At 39.0% G+C, this 25,588-nt stretch overlaps 1 protein-coding gene across 5 annotated transcripts in view; it reads right to left on the reverse strand.

The window, feature by feature from the left end:
• UIMC1 (ubiquitin interaction motif containing 1) overlaps positions 1-25,588 on the reverse strand; it is a 194,844-nt gene that overhangs the window by 32,518 nt on the left and 136,738 nt on the right. For all 5 annotated transcript variants that reach the window (XM_067031939.1, XM_067031943.1, XM_067031942.1 and 2 more), the window contains exons 9-10: positions 15,481-15,581; positions 9,538-9,700 (exon numbers count right to left, since the gene is read on the reverse strand). In XM_067031939.1, coding sequence (XP_066888040.1) covers positions 9,538-9,700; positions 15,481-15,581 — 264 coding nt within the window. The remainder of the gene's footprint in view (positions 1-9,537; positions 9,701-15,480; positions 15,582-25,588) is intronic.

The following is a 25,588-nucleotide window of genomic DNA, read 5'->3' on the forward strand; positions in this document are numbered from 1 at the left end:
GTACAACATACTATTTGACAAATGACTGGTATTTAGGACATATGGAAAACTCCTATCTGGATAATAAAAAGTCAAACAACCCAATTTACTAGCTTAGTGATTGTGACAAAGTCACTTACTTCTCCCTGGGAATGATATACTCTAAATTGCAAGGCTGCTGCAAAGATCAGGTGAGATAAGGATAAGTACATAAGTACACAGGGCCTAGCTCAAAGCAGTAGTAATAGTAGTCATTGTTATGGGCTGACCACCTGTTTTTATAAATAAATTTTTATTGGAACAAAGCCATCTCATTCACTTACATATTGTCTATAGCTGCTTTTGTACTGTTAACAGCTGAGTAGCTGTGACAGAGACCCTAAGGCCTGCAAAGCCTAAAATATTTACTAGCTATCTCTTTTAAAAAGTCTGTCAACTTTTGCTTTAAAGGAGTACATTTTCGAAGGACCTACCTGCATAGCACTATGTTAAGATGCTATGGAGAGAATAAAAACAACTGTGACAGTTACTGTTACTGAGCTTATAGGTATTAATCATGAATGTTTCAGTCTTAAAAAGGAACACTTGGAACTTCCCTGGTGGTCCAGTGGTTAAGACACTGTGCTTCCACTGCAGGGGGCACGGGTTCAATCCCTGGTTGGGAACTAAGATTCCTGCATGCTGCATGGCGCAGCCAAAAAATATGGGGGGAAGAAAAAGGAACACTTTTGGGTTTGACTCTCCTATAATTAAGAGAGCCTGAGATATTAGCATTAAAAATGCTCTGCAATGTGTGAACCTTGTTTGGATCCTGACTGTAACAAACCAACTGTAAAAACCAATTATGAGACTCAAGGAGATTTAAACAGACCAGATATTTGATGATATTAATTGTTTCAGTATGATAGGATTATAGTTAGGGTTTTATTAAAAAAGAGACCTTATCTTTCAGGGATACCGAGGAAAATAATGAAATGGTATCTAGGATCTGATTTGAAATAATACAGGGAGTGGGAGTTATGAATGGAATACAGATGAAACAACAGTGACCATGAGTTGATAACTGGGTGGCACATGGGGGTTTCAAGGCACTAATATTCCTTCAATTTTTTTTTTTTTGTTGTTGTTGTTGTTGTTGTACGCGGGCCTCTCACTGCTGTGGCCTCTCCCGTTGCGGAGCACAGGCTCCGGACGCGCAGGCTCAGCAGCCATGGCTCACGGGCCCAGCCGCTCCGCGGCATGTGGGATCTTCCCGGACCGGGGCACGAACCCGTGTCTCCTGCATCGGCAGGCGGACTCTCAACCACTGCGCCACCAGGGAAGCCCCATCCTTCAATTTTTATGTCTGAAATGTTCTTGTAATTAAAATAAAATAAACTCACACAAAGTCCTTTTGCAAGACAATAATCAAAGTTGTCTTTGGCCATTGTCTTTTGAAGAAACTGGTATGAAAGACAGGTGGCACAGATAAAAGGACCTGGAAAAAACCCCAAGAGGCTTCTAAAGACTATAAATGACAATCAAATCCAGTGGTCACATATTATCATCACAGCCTAAATTAAGATAATACTCAATGAGTTCCATATGCAGAAAAAAACTAAATTTCTCTGAATTTTACTAGTTGCTGCTTTACCAAGGTTCCTATGAAAGTGAAATGGATGACAGTGGAGTATAATAGAAACATACAAGCTCTTTAAAATGTTTTATAATATGTACAAAAGAATATATATGCAAATCAATCATCCAACTTAAAAAGTAGACTAGGGCTTCCCTGGTGCAGCAGTGGTTGGGAGTCCGCCTGCCGATGCGGGGGCAGGTTCGTGCCCCGGTCTGGGAGGATCCCACATGCCGCGGAGCAGCTGAGCCCGTGAGCCATGGCCACTGAGCCTGCGCGTCCGGAGCCTGTGCTCTGCAACGGGAGAGGCCACAACAGTGAGAGGGCCGCGTACCGCAAAAAAAAAAAAAAAAAAAAAAAAAAAAAGTAGACTATTACCAAAACTGAGTACCTAACTGTGCTTCTTCCTGATCCCATCCTCTGCCTCCACCCACCCCCACCAAGAAGATTTTATTCTCAAAATTATCATTACTTTGTTATTATATAAAACCACAGTTTTACTACAAATTCTTAATACATTGACTACCATATTGGTATTCAGTACTCTGAACTTTTTTAAAAATCTCAATATTTCATGGATGTTTCTTTGGAGTACAAGCTTTTGAAATAAAGTTGGTTGTGAGTTCTTGCCACTTATTAGGTATGTGACCTTGGGGAAATTATTTTCCCGTCAAGCCTCAGTTTCCTACTTCAAAAGATTGTTGTGAGAATTAAAACAAAAAATACAAAAAGTACAGTTCCTGGTATATAGCAGGTGCTCATAAATGATAGCTATACTAGGTATGATTTACAAAGATTTGGCAAATTAAATCCTTTTACTTAATGGGAAAAAAATACATCTTGCTATCAAGTGCTCCCTTTATATTAGGCCATTAGAAAACTCCTTAGTAACAAAGTGTGAATGGTCAGTCTCCATAGCCACCCCCAGAAGTAATTCTCATCATCGTCTGATCCTTTGACTTTGCACACATTTTCACGGAGATGACTTATGTCAGTCACATCAACTCTTGTTCACCAGGAAATAGTGTGACTCCATCAAACTGTTTTCTTCTACGTAACTGAAAAGCTGACAAGGTCAATTCTGATGAGATCAGATTTCATGTCTGCATTCAGGGGTGAAGGATTATTAGTACTCTGCCTTCCTAAAACTGACTGAGGCTTATATAGTCTCCTCATACTTTCTCCGACTGTGTGTGTCCCCATCTCTACACACGGGAAGGCAGACAGAACACAGCAATGAAGAAAAATGACTGACTCTGGAGTAAGGCAGACTTGGGCTTGGGCCCTGGCTCTGCTGCTTAACTATCTGATGCTGGCCAAGTACTAAACCTCTCTGATGCCAGATTCTCCATGGATAAGATGGAGATAACAATAACACTTATCCTCTAAGATACTTATAGTCCTGACTGTGGCTTGACTGATCTAATATTACTTCCTTGAATTTTTGTCTTTCTTAAAATGCTCTAGATGCCTGGATTAAAACATGTGACTAAATCATGAAGTGAGAGAACTTCTCTTAAGTAGTTTTTAGCTGTTAATATTCCTTCAACACATAATGCTTTGGTTATTATTCCGGTGTTAATAAGAGCTATCTTATTTTTTCAAGGAAGGAATAAGCACACCTAGCAGGAAAAAAACCTGCTAAAAGAAATCCCGAGGCCTGGCTCTTCAGTAGCAAGGCATAACGATTAGGGGTACGTAAAACAAAGTCAAGGTTAAGAGGAACAAAATGGGGAAGAGTGAAGACACTGAGGACTCAAGTAGACATGGATTACAGTCAGACTGCCATTTTCACATGCCATATCATACAGTAACCTTATTAATGCATCAGAGTGGAGCTAATACAAGTAAATGTTCTACAGAAAGGCTAAACAAAAATTATCAGAAGACAACTCAGATGACAGGGGTGGAGGGATGGGACAGGACCACACAGTTCTGCTACACTATTAATACAAGAGGAGAGAGTTACAAGCAGTGGAACATCTCAAGTCTGGAGTGGAGGTACTTGGTCTAAGGGTTCATCCAGGGGCTAAGAGTTATGATATATTTCTATGTCAGTAGGCATTCAAATAAGATGATGGCCTCTACAGAAACAGCAAATAGTCTGGGGTCAAGTCTATCAAAGAAGAATCCACTTTAGATATACCACTTTGGGCATCCAGCTCCAGCTAACCCCTGTACCAGGCCACCACCTCTTCCCACCTCTTAGCTTCCTCCTCCCATTATCAACAGCAATGAATTCTTTATCCTTTCTCCTTGCTGCCCACCCACCCTCCTCTCCTCCCCAGTTCTGCATGGATTCCAATACTTTTTTCCCCATATCAGTGCCACTGCTATTCACACTGATTAGATCCTTCTGCAGGATCAGCACTGCTTCTGCTTTAAGAAATGAAAGCTTTGGCTGTTCAAACACAAGAATGGGCTTGCTGTGCCAGGCTGCATAAAACTGGAACCTTGGTAAGAACTGACGGGTGGGTGGAAAAAACCTGGAAAGCACCTTTGAAGCAAAGGGAAAATATAATTTGTAAAGAACTTATATAAATTGATAAGAAAAATACTAAGAACCCAATAGATACTTGGGCAAGTTCAGAGAACAATTTCTCAAAAAAGAAATACAAATCGGCTTTTTTAAAAAAGAAAAAAACTCAACTTTACTAGTCAAAGAAATATAAAATATAATGAAATATCACTGATTATCTATCGAATATACCATGCTTTAAAAACAAAAAAAGAAAAAGTAATATTCCTCAGCATTTGTAATGGTGTGGTGAAAGGAACACTCTCATGTGCTACCAGTGAGAATTTAAATGAGCATAACCTTTCCAGTAAGCAATCTTAAAACTTTATACATATAATCCAGTAACTTCACTTTTTTTAGTCCGTTTTAAAGAAAAAAATCAGAAATTCAGACAATTTATACCTTATTAGGCTTGTTGCTATTTTAAGATGCATATCTTCAATAAAGTGGGGAAAAGGGGTTACAAACCCATACCTGATACTAGGGGAACATTTAAATAAGAATCTGTCCTTTTTCTCGCCAATCAGTAATAATCCCTTCCATCTCTGTGAGTGTGCCTCTATTTTAGCACTATATTTTAGCACTAAATATGATTTGTATCATATTTAGTCGTTCCCAAGTCTGTTTGTCTCACTGGACTGTGAATTCCCTGAATACAAATTTGGGGTCCCATTCAACTCTGTATCATATACCTTATTACCTTGTGAGCATTCCCAGCACCTAACACAATACTTCATTAACAGCAGGATGTGAAAATTTTTAAGTTGAATCACTGTAAGAAGCAAATTAATCAATGACTTCAAAGATGTTAAATTTTATACACATAAAGACATGAACACTAAATTTATAACTGACCTAATTCTACCACAATTTGGAATAAACTCAATTCCACGAGATTATAGGAATGAGTTATTAGATTGCAGCAGTCACAATCTACAGCCAATACTCCTTTATTCTTTGTTCTTCTTCCTGCCTGGAACACAGATGTAAGGTCTAGAGATGTTAACAGCCATCGTGAAACAATAAGTCAAGAAGCTACAAGTACAGGACTGTAGAGCCAAAAGAGAAAAGCTTAGGTTCTCATTACATCACTGAGCCACTGCCTCACTCTAGACATCTGGATATGAGAGAAAAAGAAACCTTACATGTTAAACCCATTTAATAATTAATTACATTAATTAAAATGGTATTTTCTATTATTAGGAATGATAGAATTTTCTGACAGATACTAATAGGGTTTTCCATTATTTGTTCTGACTTATATATGATACATAACCATCCACTTGGTAAGAGTGACTAAAGCAGGGGTGGACACTTAAATAAAGACAGAGTCTTTCTCTAGACTGACTTGTGGTCTCAGGAGAAAGAACTCCTTCTTTCCATTAAAGGCTAAAAGCCTATGGCTGCTGGCAGACGCTTTGCTTGCCCCTTAAAAAAAAAAAAAAAAAAAAAAAAAGGCCTATCTATTGAATAGAGACAAATGGAGCCAAAAGATGGAGAGACACACCATCTCAGCCCCTAGATCCGGCTCTGCCTAAAGCCTATCCCAGGCTTCCCAATTATTATGAAAACTAACCTCTCTTTTCTGCTTCAGATTACTTGAATTGTTTTTCCAACATATGCACCCAAAAGAGTCCTACATTTTACTGGAGCAAACACATAAATAATTATTTTACAAGTTGAAAAAAACTTTGCCCTGTATTAACCCATATAACTCAAGTTATGTTTGTCATTCTCCAATTGCCTACTATTTATTTTAATAATGCCCATACTACAACCATACTGAATGGCATGCTCTTTCTTGTAGACCCTTCATGTTTTTCTATTTATGTGAGTTTTGCCTACTGCTATTTTACATTAATGCCCTTCCTTCTAATCACATTTCTTCTGAAACACCACAGGAATTTATCATTATGCCCCTTAGTAGTTTTGACCTTGCATTACAGTTATTCATGTGTATGTCTTATCTATCCAACTGCACTGTAATCTCACTTTGTTTGGATTTGTATATCTTCTCACAGGTCAGTCTGTCCCCATAATCCATGTTATTTCTACTAAACCTATGCTACTTCCCAATTGTTAATACCTCAGTAGTTAGCTGTCAATAGTGATATACTTAATCCTCCTGGGTACCACAAAAGCCACATTAATACAAGTGAGAAGACTGAATGGGGTACAGATTACATTCAGGTAGGTAAGTACAGATATATAAAACAGAAAAAGTCAACTCTAATTTAAGAAATTTGTTACTTAGAGATGATTGGGTCTTCTGATTTTTGCTGACTCACCCAAGTCAAGCCTATTCTAGGTCCCAGTCCTTCTCTGACAGCTCTCAGACAAATCTCTATTAAGAGATTTGATATCTCTACCCATCTACTTACGCACCATTATGTTTCCAAGAAATATCCATGGAGAGAAAATCCACTCCTGGCAATATCCACACCTCTGTATCTAGGCCCAAAGTGTATAAGGTTAATGCCTTCAGCTTTCCTAACTCTCCTATGATCTATTTCTCACTAAACTTATACTTAGCACTTTGACTCTAATGCCTTTCCTTGCCTTTCATCTTTCCCTTAGCTCTAGCTGGCTGATGGCTTATCCTTAATGTATTGTATTAGCACACAGACTTCAAAAAGACTACACAGGCAAGAAAAATATTCAATAATAACAGTAGCTACCATTTACTGAATATCTAAAACAATCTAGACTCAGTGCTGGGTGCTTTATCTGTGATTCCCATGACAATCCTAATGATGTTAGACTAATTTTACAAATGAGGCACCTGATCCTCAAAGAGTAAGATAATTTGTCAAGCATTACCCAGCTGACAAGTATTACAGCTGAAATTTAAGTCCAGATCTACCTAGTTCCGTTTCTCCCACTCTATCTTATTACCAAAAATAAAACGTTGGCTGTTCTCCCAGGTTCCACCCTTGTCACCCAACAATCTATTCACACAGCAGCCAGAGTGATCCCTTGTTCAAATATTAATTCATTTTTTGCTCAAACCCCTCCAATGTTTCCTCCTTTAAAAGCTAAAGTCCTCACTAATGTCCTAAGAGCCCTATGTGATCTGTCTACCTGTCCCCTCCCCAATTACCTCTCTGGTCTCATTGTTAATCTCTCCCTCACTTACTCTACTGCAGCTGCCCTGGCTTCTTTGTCATTCCCCATATACACCAAGCCTGCTCATACCTCAGGGTCTTTGAACTTACTGTTCCCTCTGCCTGTAACATTCTCCTCTCCACTCGAAATTCTCTTAGCTTATTCCCTCACTTCCTTTAGGTCTCTGTTCAAATGTCACCTTCTCAATGGAAACTTCCACACCACCTATTTTAAACTGCCACCTCCTGACCTCAATACTCCCTATTCCCCTCTTCCTCCGATTTCTTTTTTTCCTCTAAAATACTTATCAACATGACATATTATATGTTTACCTGTTTATTCTAATAGTATCCCACTACTAGAATATAAGCTCTCTGAGAACACAGACTCTGTATATTCTGTTCACTATATCTGGCATGTAGTAGGCATTTAATAAGTATTTACTGGATGAGTAAATGAAGATCTTTATTCTTCCCAGGTGTTTAAATGAAAATGGTCTCAAAGACATTTTCCAAAAAGCAAATGCAAAGGCAACCTGCTTTTGTCCCAGTCTAGATTACTTTAGCAAATCATCTCCCTTCAAACAATGCCTTTAAAGGACACTCCCTCTAATTTTTCCACAGTTGTGAACAGATAGCCATGTCATTGAGCAACAAACTGAGCAGACTGAGCCAACTTAACCAGAGTGTAGTATTATAATAAAATAAAACTTACAACAAAGTTAATCAGACACATTTAATGATATGCATAATTGTTATTGTGCTGCACGGTAACTAGGCATAAATGGAAGACACTTCATGTAAATGACTCTAATTACTATTTCTTTTACACAGCCAAACAAGCATGTCTAGGATCAGATTCAGGGAAAAACAGGAAGGAGGGGAAAGCTGAATACTTAGCTCTGGCAGGGAAGTCTTCCCTCTTATTCCAGCCTCTTAGGCATTGGGCTAATGTTCTCCCAGCCTGGGTTATGTGTAACTCTTTCCCCTCCACTGTAGGAGAGGCTTCCTTTTACCAAAGATTAAAACATTAGGCTGTGGGGGCTTCCCTGGTGGTATAGTGGTTGAGAGTCCGCCTGCCGATGCAGGGGACACCATCTGGATTACAGAATATTATATAAGCATTAAAAATATTTTTACATATAACTTTTAGTGACATGGGGAAATTTTTATGCTGTAAGTAGAAAAAAACAAAACAGAATTTTACATACAGTCAGATCTCAACTATGTAAAAAATATACCTGCACATAGAAAGATCTAAATTTACTGATAAATTTAAAAAGGCAAATTGCAGAATTACACACGTGTGGCATGGTCTCATTTATGTAAATAATTCCTGACTCATTTCAAGTACTCAATAAATGTAAGCCATTATTATTTTTCATACTACAATGAACAGGTACTACTTTACAATCAGAAAAATCAACAAATTTATTTAAATTATAAGTTTAGGTACTTCCTTATTTAATTAATAAGAAGTATATAACTTCAGAAAAATTAAATAACATGTGCCTTTCTTTCCTGGAAATCTTAACATATAAAACACCTCACAATAATACAATTTCAGATTAAATATATCTAAATTATGGGAACCAAGTAGCACTGAGAAAAATGTTGCAACACTTCTAATCATCTAAGTTATGGTTACATTCGACATGTTAGACCACAGAGTTGTGCGGATTCTATTATACTTAGAGTTTAAAGTCGTAAACAGAAAGGCAAGATCAGGGGTGGTATTTCAAGGGCTGTGATGAACAAGCAGATTCTCCTGCCCAATATGTCACACTGCACCAAAACCAAGGCCTTTTGTGCACTCTTCGAGAGAGAACCAACACCTCCAGGGTGATGCAGCAGAGACATGCAGGACATGAATGGAAATTGGTGATATCTTTCAGCTGTTAACTATCTTTAGGTAGAATTTACACACACACACACACACACACACACACACACACACACACGGGACTTATTTTGAATGAAAAACAGGCAACTCTAGAACTTAGTTCCTCAAGTTCCATAGGAGTTTCAATATTTGAATATATAAATAGAAATTCAAGGTCCATGGGATAACAATGATCTCTGGCCTGCCTATAGCAAAGAATAAGTGTGAAACATTGAAAGATGAAAGATTTTTCCCTTCCCCTTGTCCTGAGGTATGTGCAACAAAATAGTATAAAGTAATAAAGAACGTGAAAAGCACTAGATAATGAGCTAGATTTTTTTAAAAACAAACTTTAACACTGAAGAAGAGTTGTCTGTTGCACTGTATTGTATAGGATTACAAAACCACCACCCAGTTGAAGAAAGGAATCTGGCTTTACCTGTATCTTGACCCATCAGCCCATTGCAGTACATGGCATGTAGCTCGATCTTTGTGGGTGGGAAGCCTTGGTCACATAGTGGGCAGGACACCTGGGTACTAGATGAGAAGGTAGTAGTAGGTATTTCCTTCTCAGCATCTTCCCTGTTATCAACCTGAAGAACCTGAAGAACATGACAAATGGCAATTGTACTAGCTTTACTTTATAAAGTATCTTTTCCCAAAAAGAACTGCAAGACTCTTATATTCCACTTATTTTCAATGAGGTGATACCAATCAGTTTGCCAAATTCAGGACAGCAGATTGGGAGATACACTAATATAGTTAATATTTATTTATTATACTGAATAATACTTATTCAGTGCCTGCCTACTATGTGCTAAGCACTCTGCATGTAATACTCATTCTTACAAAGGTACGAACACACTCTTTTTACACTTGAGAAAAGTGTTGTCCAAAACAGTAAAGTAACTTGCCCAAAGTTACAGAATAAATAAGTGGCACAGCTGAAATTCAAACCAAGGACTATGTGGCTCCAAAACCTGACAGCATTCCTCTCTATCACACTGCAAGGTGCTGTCCTCGTTGGGTCAGTATGCTGTGTCTGCTGTGTTTCAGTTTGTATTATCAACAGCATCTTAAAGACACTTTTTCAGGGACTTCCCTGGTGGCACACTGGTTAAGAATCCGCCTGCCAGCGCAGGGGACACGGGTTTGAGCCCTGGTCCAGGAAGATCCCACATGCCACGGAGCAACTAAGCCCGCAAGCCACAACTACTGAGCTCACGTGCCACAGCTACTGAAACCTGCATGCCTAGAGCCTGTGCTCCGCAACAAGAGAAGCCACCACAATGAGAAGCCCGCACACCACAATGAAGAGTAGCCCCCGCTCGCCGCAACTTAGAGAAAACCCGCACGCAGCAACAAAGACCCAACACAGCCAAAAGTAAATAAAATAAATAATTTTTTTTAAAAAGACACTTTTTCAATCTCACAAAAGAACTGTGAAGGCAGTCAAAAGGTACAAACTCCTAACTGTAACATAAATAAGTACTAGGGCTGTAATGTAGTGTGATAATATAATTAACGCTGTTGTTTGTTATATATTAGAAAGTTGAGAGTAAATCCTAAAGAGTTCTCATCACAAGGAAAAAAAAAAATTTCTATTTCTTTAATTTTGTATTTATATGAGATTATGCATGTTTACTAAACTTACTGTGAAAATCATTTAACTATGCATGTAAGTCAAATCATTATGCTGTACCCCTTAAACTTACACAGTGCTGTATGTAAATTATATCTCAATAAAACTGAAAGACAAAAAAGAATTAATTACACACACACACACACACAAAGAACTGTGATCACTGTAAGTGACTTCGGATATCAAGAGTTAGGGGGAAAGAAAAAAAGAGCTCTAAGCACAAGCAACACAACTAAAATAAGTTTAAGAACCTAGGTCTCAGCTTATACCAGTAAAACAAACCACTTCTTGTGTTTTATTTGTGACTTTTGGGCTGAAAGAGGAAACACAACTAAGACCCAAATATTTAAGAAGCCCTGAAGAAATCATTAAGACAATTCTGACAAAGTCATTCTTACTCCCTTCTCAGTGTTTTGTAGTCATCATTTTTCCTACAGTTCCCAGTCTCTCAGAGGCAGTTTTATTTTACCTTTACAGGTCAGAGTCAAGAACTCTGCAGTGATTAATTCTATAGTATGTGTGAGCACTGCAGCACTACTGCCTAACACCTGATTCAAAGGACAGCATGTCCTATCCAATCAATATGAAACTGTCCTGCATAGTCACTGCTTCCATTTAAGAGCAAGGAGCACCTGGGCCGTCATTATGCCTTACTACGGGAAAAAAAATAAACCCTCTTCTGATACAAGAACAAAATAGGACCAAAACTGCAGTAGGTAGATAATTTGAGCTCTGAGCCAACTGGGGTGGTTTTTTTTTTTCTTTTAGTCTCTAAGTTTAAGCCATCCCTAAAATTTACCACCTGTGAATGTAATCCAGCAGAGAGGGAAACAGGTCATCTAAATAAATACCAAGTAAAATGATTTCTACAACTGCCAGAGAACATTGTTTTCAACACATACCTGCCTTTTACTTTAAAAGGAAGGGGAAAAAGAAAGATGATAAAGGAACTAAGAGTGATTGAGTTCCTATACTATGCCAGGCTTGGCCAAGCATTTTCCATAACTATCCTTCACAACAACCCAATTGGCACAGGTATCACTAGCTCCAGTATTAGAGAAGAGGAAATTGAGGCTTGGAAAGGCAAAGTAACCTGCTGATCACAAAGTGAGTAACTGGACAATGTAGACTCAAACCCAGGCCTTTGTGGCATCAAAACTCTCAGTATTCCACCACGGTGTGGCAAAAACAGAAAGCACCCCTCCTCTCCACTTTGTTTCTGGAAGCTGACTCTGCCAGGTATTGGGAGACTCTCTGGTTCTATTATTCTTCTCTAGTATGTGGGGCAAGTCCAGTGGGTCTGGAAGTTCTAGGTGTTTTTTTATTCCAAGCTTAGTAACTGAGATTCTTACAAACCCAGGTTCCTCTGTTCACAAATTTTACAAGAACAAGTTGTCTTGTGAATGCAAAGCCACCTGAGCAGAGGGGAGAAAAATCAATATACCCTATAATTTGCAAGTAGTCTTGAGTTACTGAAAGTTAGTGGCAGTTAAGCAGTTACTTGGCATTCTGAAGTTCACTAAGCACAGAAATGTTGTATGACATGAATGTCACTGGTGCTCACACCCAGTACTACACCCCTTTGTATTCATTACCAGCTCTATAAAATGCAGAGAAGGTACCTCCAACTATTAATGTAGTATTCAAGAGGGAGAAAAATCAATCTATTTTTGTTTTATTGTGAATACAAGCCTACTTCCAATCACATTCATAGGCAACCCAGAAGGTTTCTGAACATTTTTATATTAACCTAAGTTTTTTCCCAGCACCATTAAAAAGGTCTATTTAAATATTAGCTACAATGGAGAAGCCTCAAGAGGAAAAAATACAAGTGAAGAAGCTCTTATGAGGACTATGTAGTTAGGGACTGGGTCTCTGCAGAGATGCTTCCACTTCTTTTAAAATACTATAAATTTATTTCTCAAAAGAAGTACTTGGACACCAAATCATGATCTCTTAAAGGTTGGCCTTTACTTTCTGGCCTGAAAAGAAACCTCATCTCAAGAAATGGACCCAATAAAAATGAGAGTATGTCCTATAGTCACCAACTCCCCCACCCATTCCCCACCAGGTTTATTTGTAGCTTAGAAAACTGTTTAGATCTTTCCCCTCTTACCATAGACAGTTTACTTAACACCATTAACTTAAAAACCAACTGATTAAACTGACTAAAAGTTGCACAGGTCCACTTATATACAAATGTTTTTCAACAGTAAATACTACAGTACTAAATGATCTGTGGTTGGCTGAATTCTCAGATATGGAACCACAGATAGGGGGAAAATACAGATACCAAGGGCCCGCTGTAAGTTATACATGGATTTTCAACTGCACGAACAGCTGGCATCCCTCACTCCTCATTGTTCAAGGGTCAACAGTATTTGAGTCTGAATAAAGTCTATTAAGCCTTCAGAGTACAGAATATCTGAGACCCCCAACTAAGGGAAAATCTCAAGCAAGCTATTTCAAAAATATTATTTCCAAAGGAATCTGACCATTGCAGAAAATCAAATCAAGAGGGACTACAGTTCCGGCAAAGATATTCCAAATACCTCAAATACTGTCAAGCAGTTCTCTGTCATTAGTCAGCTAATATCACTGAACAGCCACAATGCATTACAAAGCAGTTCCACATGCATATTTCTACTTGTGTCAACTCCTACTATGTGTTTTATATTCTTTACCTAATTTAATCTTCAGAGCAACCCAATAAAATAGGCTATTTTTTGTCTCCATTTTATAAATGAAGAAGTATTCTTCTCCTACGTTCCCCTAATACCCTAGGCATCTCTCTAACATTACATTTGTCAGATCACATTATAATTATCTATTTATGTGTCCCTTTGAGGGCAGGGATTGTTTTTTTCTTATTTACCTTATATCTCAAGACTCTAAAACAATGACTGACACACCATAATATCTGCCAAATAAATGAATAAAACAATTAATTAACCTGCCCAAGGTGGCGGGGTTGGGATTCAAAGCCATGTCTTCTAATTCCAATGCTCAAGCTCCTTGCACTACACCATACCACCTTCCAATAAACAAGAAATTTTAAGGCAGATGACCTGATACACAGATTCCAAGGGCAAGAGTCCTTACCCATTATGATACTATCACTGTGCACACATAAAACGCCCAGATTCTATCTTTCTAATAAGTGATTTGTAACTAGTGATTGTGCAATGACTCAAAAACTACAGTATCTAACTTCTTCTTTTTTTTTTTTTGCGGTACGCAGGCCTCTCAGGCTCCGGACGTGCAGGCCCAGCGGCCATGGCCCACAGGCCTAGCCGTCCACAGCACGCAGGATCCTCCCAGACCGGGGCACGAACCCACATCCCCTGCATCAGTAGGCAGACTCTCAACCACTGCGCCACCAGGGAAGCCCTCTAACTTCTCTTAATGGAAACTTCTAAGACTGTTTAGAGTATCCACAGATATCAGCAAATAGCAACACCAAAAAGAGTACATTCAATGTGAAAAAGACCATAAGATTCCATCCATTTGATGTGTAGTGCTGCAGACATATATAACTTCTAAATAGGGTTCATGCTCTTTGCCCCAAACAAAGAATAGTTTCCTTTGCAGTCACGGATGGGTAAGAAATCAGCCTCAATTAACTAAGGGCTTGCAGGGCTTCCTATGCATGTTAGGATAACTATGTTAATAACACTCTGTTCCCCCATCCCCATTTAGAAGGTTCTGGTCCCTCCCTAGGAAAAGAACCGGAGGCCATTTTGACATTATCTAGCAGGATCTATCCTCAGTAGCTCTGATGTAGGGAGCGTCCTCATCTTTCCTAACACCACTGGCATCAGGGAATCTTGGTCTGTCAGCTGTGACAGATCAGGTTCCAGGGAACCAAACAGTGTGCATGATTCATGAAAGCAGAATTTCTACCCAGTTACCTGCAGTGCAGAAACTAGGAAAGGAATCTAACTTCCACTGTAAAAACTGTTTTCAAAAAAACCCTAGAGTATAAAAAGGAATAACAGAATGAAGCTTTTTTAAATTGCTCAGGATAAAATAGTATAAACATACGTAACCAAAAAATTTATTTTCATAGAAAAACTAGTTTAATTCTCAGGCTGCTTTTCACAACAACAAATTTTAAAGATTTTGAATTTTTTAAAAGAGTTCTTGGTATTTAAGTTGTTTTGTCAGACTCAATATGAAAAAATATACACTGAATCTTATCAGAAATATGAACTTGTGTCAATCAGCTTTATGGTTAATGTCAGATATTGAAGTTAGGAAAGGTAATAGTGCAAATAGAGATTTGCCTACTTTATCACGCTGCTATCCTGAGTTTGCATTTCTGATCACGTCTCAAAATTAGGGCTGAAAGTTAGGTCATAATATAAATGTAGTGACTTTTTCCAAGACTGTTCATCTCTGTTACTTATCAGTATATAATGGAAAATACTCCAGGACTTTGGAGACAAATCTGTGCTCAAATTCTGGTTCTACCATTATTAGCAGTTTGAATTTGACCAAATTGAGCAAACATCCTAAACCTCCATTTCCCCATCTGTACCAGAAATAATAAAGCATATTAAAATACTGAAGAATTGGTAACTACTGTTATTTTAGAAATAGTGAACTCATTTTTAAGAATCTGAGATAAAAGCCTAACCCTCTGTCACCTAAATCTTTTCATCCAAGGTCAATATTGCATCAGAGAGAGGACTACCAGTAGAAAGAAAACACTGAGAAAAATTAATAAGTAATATTCACCTCCTTATCTGCCATTATTCTTACTTCATCCACCGTCTCTCTGCTACCTGGAAAGTCTTCTTTCTCAAGGTCAAAAGTTTCAGGGGAACTTAGCTGTGTCTCTGTAATTTAAAAAATTAAAACTTCATTAATTTTCATTTTGTATTTTCATAGTTAAAGAAAACAAACACCTGTTTCCTTAAGTTTAGGGTATGATAATTCTGCAGTGGCAATACAGATCAAGTTTGTTTCTTCTTAAAGCTTTACTGAGGCATAATTTACATACAACAGAATTCACCAATTTTCAGTACACAGTATGGTGAGTTTCAACAAATGTTTACAATGTATACATGGTATCATTTATACCACATCACCATCATCACAATCAAGACATCAAATATTTCTAACAACCCCAGAAGTTCTCATGTACCCCTCTGCAGTCAATCCTCCTCCTACTTGGCTCTCTGCAATGACCAACCTACTTTATGTTCCTAGAGTTCTGCCTTTTCTAGAATGTCATATAAATGAAATAACACAGTGTGTCATCTTTCGTGCCTGACTTCTTTCATTTAGCATAATGTGTTTGAGAAGCATCCATGTTGTTACATATGTAAGTAGTTCATTCCTTTTTACTGCTGAGTAGTATACAATTGTATGGATATATTATAATTTGTTTATCCATTCATCAGTTAATCCATCTGGCTTCTTTACAGCATAGTTCTGGTTTTAAAGTATATTTATTTTGACAGAAAACAAAACACTGCTGATGCTAATTCTGAGGTTAAAGGGATGATTAAAGAAGACAAAAATTGGGAGCAGAAATAAAAATACATTCTCAACAAAGATGCCTTTCTTTAATTATTCTTTTTTTTTTTTTTTTTTGCGGTATGCGGGCCTCTCACTGCTGTGGCCTCTCCCGTTGCAGAGCACAGGCTCCGGACGCACAGGCTCAGCAGCCATGGCTCACGGGCCCAGCCGCTCCGCGGCATGTGGGATCTTCCCGGACTGGGGCACGAACCCTTATCCCCTGCATCGGCAGGCGGACTGGGGCACGAACCCTTATCCCCTGCATCCGCAGGCAGACTCTCAACCACTGCGCCACCAGGGAAGCCCTTTAATTATTCTTTAAGCAGCATTTATTCATTCAACATTAATGCAACAAATATTTATGGAAGACGTTCCAGGAACTGTACAGGCTACTAGCAATATGGAGATGTAAGATGAGGTCTCTCGTGGTCTCATTCAGGGGTCAGCAAACTATAGCTCATGGACCAAACAGAGCCGGTTGCCTGTTTTTGAAAATAAAGTTTTATTGAAACACAACCACATTCATTCTTCTTTATACTGTCTATGGTTACTTTTGAGTTAAAATAGCAGAGCTGGGGAGAGCTGGGAAGACGGCAGAAGAGTAAGACTAGGAGATCACCTTCCTCCCCATAGATACATCAGAAATACATCTACACGTGGAACAACTCCTTCAGAACACCCACTGAACGCTGGCAGAAGACCTCAGACCTCCCAAAAGACAAGAAACTCCCCACGTACCTCGGTAGGGCAAAAGAAAAAAGAATAAACAGAGACAAAAGAATATGGACGGCACCTGCACCAGTGGGACGGAGGTGTGAAGGAAGAAAGGTTTCCACACACTAGAAGCCCCTTTGCAGGCGGAGACTGTGGGTGGCGGAGGGGGGAAGCTTCAGAACCGTGGAGGAGAGCACAGCAACAGGGGTGCGGGGGCAAAGCGGAGAGATTCCCGCACAGAGGATCGGTGCCGAGCAGCACTCACCAGCCCGAGAGGCTTGTCTGCTCACCCGCCGGGACGGGCGGGGGCTGGGAGCTGAGGCTCCGGCTTCGGTTGGATCTCGGATCACAGGGAGAGGACTGGTGGCACAAACACAGCCTGAAGGGGTTAGTGCACCACGGCTAGCCGGGAGGGAGTCCAAGAGAAAGTCTGGACCTGCTGAAGAGGCACGAGACTTTTTCTTCCCTCTTTGTTTCCTGGTGCGCGAGGAGAGGGGATTAAGAGCGCCACTTAAAGGAACTCCAGAAACGGGCAAGAGCAGCGACTATCAGCGCAGACCCCAGAGACGGGAATGAGACACTAAGGCCACTGCTGCCGCCAAGAAGCCTATGTGAGAGCACAGGTCACTATCCACACCTCCCCTCCCGGGAGGCTGTGCAGCCCGCCACTGCCAGGGTCCCATGATCCACGGCCAACTTCCCCGGGAGAACGCACGGCACACCTCAGGCTGGTGCAACATCACGCTGGCCTCTGCCGCCGCAGGCTCGCCCACACTCCAAACCCCTCCCTCCCCCCAGCCTGAGTGAGCCAGAGCCCCTGAATCAGCTGCTCCTTTAACCCCGTCCCGTCTGAGCAAAGAACAGACGCCCTCCGGCAACCTATACACAGAGGCAGGGCCAAATCCAAAGCTGAACCCCAGGAGCTGTGCGAACAAAGAAGAGAAAGGGAAATTTCTCCCAGCAGCCTCAGGAGTAGCGGATTAAATCTTCACAATCAACCTGATGTACCCTACACATCGGTGGAAAACCTGAATAGACAACGAATCATCCCAAATTGAGGAGGTGGACTTTGAGAGCAAGATATATTATTTTTTCCCCTTTTCCTCTTTTTGTGAGTGTGTATGTGCATGCTTCTGTGTGAGATTTCATCTGTATAGCTTTGCTTTCACCATTTGTCCTAGGGTTCTTTCCGTCCGTTTTTTTGTTGTTGTTGTTCTTATTGGTTTTTTTTTTTTTTACTTAAAAAAATTTTTTTTCTTAATTATTTTTTACTTTAATAACTTTATTTTATCTTACTTTATCTTATTTTAACCTCTTTCCCCTCCCTCCCTCCTTCCCTTCCTCCCTCCCTCCCTCCCTCTCTCTCTCTTTCTACTTTTTCTCCCTTTTATTCTGAGCCATGTGGATGAAAGGCTCTTGGTGCTGCAGCCAGGATTCAGTGCTGTGCCTCTGAGGTAGGAGAGCCAACTTCAGGACACTGGCCCACAAGAGACCTCCCAGCTCCATGTAATATCAAACAGCGAAAATCTCCCAGAGATCTCCATCTCAACACCAACACCCAACTTCACTCAATGACCAGCAAGCTACAGTGCTGGACACCCTATGCCAAACAACTAGCAAGACAGGAACATAACCCCACCCATTAGCAGAGAGGCTGCCTAAAATCATAATCAGGCCACAGACACCCCAAAACACAGCACTAGACATGGACCTACCCACCAGAAAGATAAGATCCAGCCTCATCCACCAGAACACAAGCACTAGTCCCCTCTGCCGGGAAGACCTACACAACCCACTGAACCAACTTCAGCCAATGGGGACAGACACCAAAAACAATGGGAACAAAAAAAAAAAAAAAAAAAAAACAATGGGAACTACGAACCTGCAGCCTGCAAAAAGGAAAAGGAGACCCCAAACACAGTAAGATAAGCAAAATGAGAAGACAGAAAAACACACAGCAGATGAAGGAAAAAGATAAAAACCCACCTGACCTAACAAATGAAGAGGAAATAGGCAGTCTACCTGAAAAAGAATTCAGAATAATGATAGTAAAGATGATCTGAAACCTTGGAAATAGAATAGAGAAAATGCAAGAAACATTTAACAAGGACCTAGAAGAACTAAAGAGGAAACAAGCAAGGATGAACAACACAATAAATGAAATTAAAAATACTCCAGAAGGAATCAATAGCTGAATAACTGAGGCAGAAGAACGGATAAGTGATCTGGAAGATAAAATAGGGGAAATAACTACTGCAGAGCAGAATAAAGAAAAAAGAATGAAAAGAATTGAAGACAGTCTCAGAGACCTCTGGGACAACATTAAACACACCAACATTCGAATTATAGGGGTCCCAGAAGAAGAAGAGAAAAAGAAAGGGACTGAGAAAATATGTGAAGAGATTATAGTTGAAAATTTCCCTAAAATGGGAAATGAAATAGTTAATCAAGTCCAGGAAGCACAGAGAGTCCCATACAGGATAAACCCAAGGATAAACATGCCAAGACACATAATAATCAAACTGTCAAAAATTAAATACAAAGAAAACATATTAAAAGCAGCAAGGGAAAAACAACAAATAACACACAAGGGAATCCTCATAAGGTTAACAGCTGATCTTTCAGCAGAAACTCTGCAAGCCAGAAGGGAGTGGCAGGACATATTTAAAGTGATGAAGGAGAAAAACCTACAACCAAGATTACTCTACCCAGCAAGGATCTCATTCAGATTTGATGGAGAAATTAAAACCTTTACAGACAAGCAAAAGCTGAGAGAGTTCAGCACAACCAAACCAGCTTTACAACAAATGCTAAAGGAACTTCTCTAGGCAAGAAACACAAGAGGGCTTCCCTGGTGGCGCAGTGGTTGAGAGTCCACCTGCCGATGCACGGGACACGGGTTCACGCCTGAGTCCGGGAAAATCCCACATGCCGCAGGGCAGCTAGGCCCGTGAGCCATGGCCACTGGGCCTGCGCGTCCAGAGCCTGTGCTCCGCAACGGGAGAGGCCACAATAGTAAGAGCCCCGCGTACCGAAAAAAAAAAAAAAAAAAAGAAACACAAGAGAAGAAAAAGACCTACAATAACAAATGCAAAACAATTAAGAAAATGGGAATAGGAACATACATATCGATAATTACCTTAAATGTAAATGGATTAAATGCTCCCACCAAAAGACACAGACTGGCTGAATGGATACAAAAACAAGACCCATATATATGCTGTCTACAAGAGACCCACTTCAGACCTAGGGACACTTACAGGCTGAAAGTGAGGGGATGGAAAAAGATATTCCATGCAAATGGAAATCAGAAGAAAGCTGGAGTAGCAATTCTCATATCACACAAAATAGACTTTAAAATAAAGACTATTACAAGAGACAAAGAAGGACACTACATAATGATCAAGGGGTCGATCCAAGAAGAAGATATAACAACTGTAAATATTTATGCACCCAACACAGGAGGACTTCAATACATAAGGCAAATACTAACAGCCTTAAAAGGGGAAATCGACAGTAACACAATCATAGTAGGGGACTTTAACACCCCACTTTCACTTATGGACAGATCATCCAAAATGAAAATAAATAAGGAAACACAAGCTTTAAATGATACATTACACAAGATGGACTTAATTGATATTTATAGGACATTCCATCCAAAAACAACAGAATACACATTTTTCTCAAGTGCTCATGGAACATTCTCCAGGATAGATCATATCTTGGATCACAAATCAAGCCTTGCTAAATTTAAGAAAATTGAAATTGTATCAAGTATCTTTTCTGATCACGACACTATGAGACTAGATATCAATTACAGGAAGAGATCTGTAAAAAATTCAAACACATGGAGGCTAAACAATACACTACTTAATAACGAAGTGATCACTGAAGAAAACAAAGAGAAAATTTAAAAAATACCTAGAAACAAATGAAAATGGAGACATGACAACACAAAATCTATGGGATGCAGCAAAAGCAGTTCTAAGAGGGAAGTTTATAGCAATATAATCCTACCTTAAGAAACAGGAAATATCTCGAATATACAACCTAACCTTGCACCTAAAGCAATTAGTGAAAGAAGAACAAAACCCCCCAAAGTTAGCAAAAGGAAAGAAATCATAAAGATCAGATCAGAAAAAAATGAAAAAGAAATGAACAAAATGATAGCAAAGATCAATAAAACTAAAAGCTAGTTCTTTGAGAAGATAAACAAAATTGATAACCATTAGCCAGACTCATCAAGAAAAAAAGGGAGAAGACTCAAATGAATAGAATTAGAAATGAAAGAGAAGTAACAACTGACACTGCAGAAATACAAAAGATCATGAGATTACTACAAGCAACTATATGCCAATAAAATGGACAACCTGAAAGAAATGGACAAATTCTTAGAAATGCATAACCTGCCAAGACTGAATCAGGAAGAAACAGAAAATATGAACAGACCAATTACAAGCACTGAAATTGAAACTGATTAAAAATCTTCCAACATGGCTTCCCTGGTGGCGCAGTGGTTGAGAGTCCACCTGCCGATGCAGGGGATGCGGGTTTGTTGCCCCAGTCCAGGAAGATCCCACATGCCGTGGAGCAGATGGGCCCGTGAGCCATGGCCACTGAGCCTGTGCATCCAGAGCCTGTGTTCCGCAACGGGAGAGGCCACAACAGTGAGAGGCCCGTGTACCACAAAAAAAAAAAAAAAAAAAAATCTTCCAACAAACAAAAGCCCAGGACCAGATTGCTTCACAGGCGAATTCTATCAAACATTTAGAGAAGAGCTAACACCTATCCTTCTCAAACTCTTCCAAAAGATAGCAGAGGGAGAAACACCCCCAAACTCATTCTACGAGGCCATCATCACCCTGATACCAAAACCAGACAAAGACGTCACAAAGAAAGAAAACTACAGGCCAATATCATTCATGAACATAGATGCAAAAATCCTCAACAAAATACTAGCAAACAGAATCCAACAGCACATTAAAAGGATCATACACCATGATCAAGTGGGGTTTATTCCAGGATTGCAAGGATTCTTCCATATACGCAAATCAATCAACGTGATAAACCATATTAACAAACTGAAGGAGAAAAATATTATGATCATCTCAATAGATGCAGAGAAAGTTTTTGACAAAATTCAACACCCGTTTAGGATAAAAATCCTGCAGAAAGTAGGCACAGAGGGAACTTTCCTCAACATAATAAAGGCCATATCTGATAAACCCACAGCCAACATCATCCTCAATGGTGAAAAACTGAAACCATTTCCACTAAGATCAGGAACAAGACAAGGTTGCCCACTCTCACCACTCTTATTCAACCTAGTTTTGGAAGTTTTAGCCACAGCAATCAGAGAAGAAAAGGAAATAAAAGGAATCCAAATCGGAAAAGAAGAAGTAAAGCTGTCACTGTTTGCAGATGACATGATACTATATGTAGAAAATCCTAAAGATGCTACCAGAAAACTAAAAGAGCTAATCAATGAATTTGGTAAAGTAGCAGGATACAAAATTAATGCACAGAAATCTCTGGCATTCCTATACACTAATGATGAAACATCTGAAAGTGAAATTAAGAAAACACTCTCATTTACCATTGCAACAAAAAGAATAAAATACCTAGGAATAAACCTACCTAAGGAGACAAAAGACCTGTATGCAGAAAAGTATAAGACACTGATGAAAGAAATTAAAGATGATACAAAGAGATGGAGAGATATACCATGTTCTTGGATTGGAAGAATCAACATTGTGAAAATGTCTCTACTACCCAAAGCAATCTACAGATTCAATGCAATCCCTATCAAACTACCACTAGCATTTTTCAGAGAACTAGAACAAAAAACTTCACAATTTGTATGGAAACACAAAAGACCCCGAAATAGCCATAGCAATATTGAGAACAAAAAATGGAGCTGGAGGAATCAGGCTCCCTGACTTCAGACTACACTACAAAGCTACAGTAATCAAGACAGTATGGTACTGGCACAAAAACAGAAATATAGATCAATGGAACAGGATAGAAAGCCCACAGATAAACCCATGCACATATGGTCACCTTATCTTTGATAAAGGAGGCAAGAATATACAGTGGAGAAAGGACAGCCTCTTCAATAAGTGGTGTTGGGAAAACTGGACAGCTACATGTAAAAGTATGAGATTAGAACACTCCCTAACACCATACACAAAAATAAGCTCAAAATGGATTAAAGACCTAAATATAAGGGCAGACACTATCAAACTCTTAGAGGAAAACATAGGCAGAACACTCTATGACATCAATCACAGCAAGATCCTTTTTGACCCACCTCCTAGAGAAATGGAAATAAAAACAAAAATAAACAAATGGGACCTAATTAAACTTAAAAGCTTTTGCACAGCAAAGGAAACCATAAACAAGACAAAAAGACAACCCTCAGAATGGGAGAAAATATTTGCAAATGAAGCAACTGACAAAGAATTAATCTCCAAAATTTACAAGCAGCTCATGCAGCTCAATAACAAAAAAAAACAAACAACCCAATCCAAAAATGGGCAGAAGACCTAAACAGACATTTCTCCAAAGAAGATATACAGATTGCTAACAAACACATGAAAGAATGCTCAACATCATTAATCATTAGAGAAATGCAAATCAAAACTACAATGAGATATCATCTCACACCGGCCAGATTGGCCATCATCAAAAACTCTAGAAACAATAAATGCTGGAGAGGGTGTGGAGAAAAGGGAACACTCTTGCACTGTTGGTGGGAATGTAAAATGATACAGCCACTATGGAGAACAGTATGGAGGTTCCTTAAAAAACTACAAATAGAACTACCATATGACCCAGCAATCCCACTACTGGGCATATACCCTGAGAAAACCATAATTCAGAAAGACTCATGTACCAAAATGTTCATTGCAGCTCTATTTACAATAGCCAGGACATGGAAGCAACCTAAGTGTCCATCAACAGATGAATGGATAAGGAAGATGTGGCACATATATACAATGGAATATTACTCAGCCATAAAAAGAAATGAAATTGAGTTATTTGTAGTGAGGCGGATGGACCTGGAGTCTGTCATACACAGTGAAGTAAGTCAGAAGGAGAAAGAGAAATACCGTATGCTAACACATATATATGGAATCTAAGAAAAAAAATGTCATGAAGAACCTAGGGGTAAGATGGGAATAAAAACACAGACCTACTAGAGAATGGACTTGAGGATATGGGGAGGGGAAAGGGTAAGCTGTGACTAAGTGAGAGAGTAGCATGGACATATATACAATACCAAACGTAAAATGGCTAGTGGGAAGCAGCTGCATAGCACAGGGAGATCAGTTCGGTGCTTTGTGACCACCTAGAGGGGTGGGATAGGGAGGGTGGGAGGGAGGGAGATGCAAGAGGGAAGAGATATGGGAACATATGTATATGTATAACTGATCCACTTTGTTATAAAGCAGAAACTAACACACCATTGTAAAGCACTTATACTCCAATAAAGATGTTAAAAAATATATAAAATAAAATAAAATACTGGAGTCAAAAAAAACAGCAGAGCTGAGTAGTTTCAACAGACTGTATGGCCCACAAAGCCTAACATATTTATTATTTAGTTTTTTATAGAAGTTTGCCAACTTCTGGTCTAGACACCTATCACTTGATATAACAAAAGAACATTAACAATATTTCAAAAAATGACAATAAATCTAGAAATTTATCTAAGAACACTATCCAGTAAGTTCTCTGTTATCTACACTATACACACTATATATCTAACTGGTATTATACTTCTGTGCTTCACAAATACAATGAGTGGCCAATGCTGGGCAAATAGTATACCTGAAAGGTACTGAGGTATCTTCTCAATCATCAAAGAATGATGATATACATTTCTAGCATCAACTGTATTTTAATACATCATAATATTTTGAAAACTGGATGCACACACAGATTTTACCACCTTGTTGGAGAAAGACTTATAGTGCATAAACCTCAAAATCTTCTTTGTCAAGCATCCCTGAGAGATATAGCCAAAAGAGACATTTAGTCTGTTAGAAAATAAGAGTTGCTCACTGCTTGTACTACTGTAACAATAAAAAGTATTTAATTAAGCTTTCTCTGGCTGAAATGTTCAACTATAGAGACAAATTAAGAGGACATTAGTTTCATAGAAGTAAATAATGCATCACGCACAACATGGGCATAAGGCTATAATCCTGCTTCTTCATTAATATGTTATAATTTTGAATAACAGACCCCTGGAACTGCCAGAAATATGTGACAAAACAAAGTAGATAAGATGGACTTCTATACTCAATCTGTGTTTCACCCATTTAGGACAAATTTTTACACACAGCTTCTAAATTATATATTTTATTTTTTATTGAAGTATACTTGATTTACAATGTTTTATTAATTTCTGCTGTACAGCAAAGTGATTCAGTTATACATACATATATTCTTTTTTACATTCTTTTCCATTATGGTTTATCACAGGATATTGAATTTAGTTCCATGTGCCATACAATAGGACCCTGTTGTTTATCCATTCTATATATAATAGTTTGCATCTGCTAACTCAAACCTCCTGCTCAATCCCTCCCCCACCCCT

The sequence above is a fragment of the Kogia breviceps genome, chromosome 4, assembly GCF_026419965.1.
Source record: "Kogia breviceps isolate mKogBre1 chromosome 4, mKogBre1 haplotype 1, whole genome shotgun sequence".
NCBI classification, from domain to species: Eukaryota; Metazoa; Chordata; class Mammalia; order Artiodactyla; family Physeteridae; genus Kogia; species Kogia breviceps.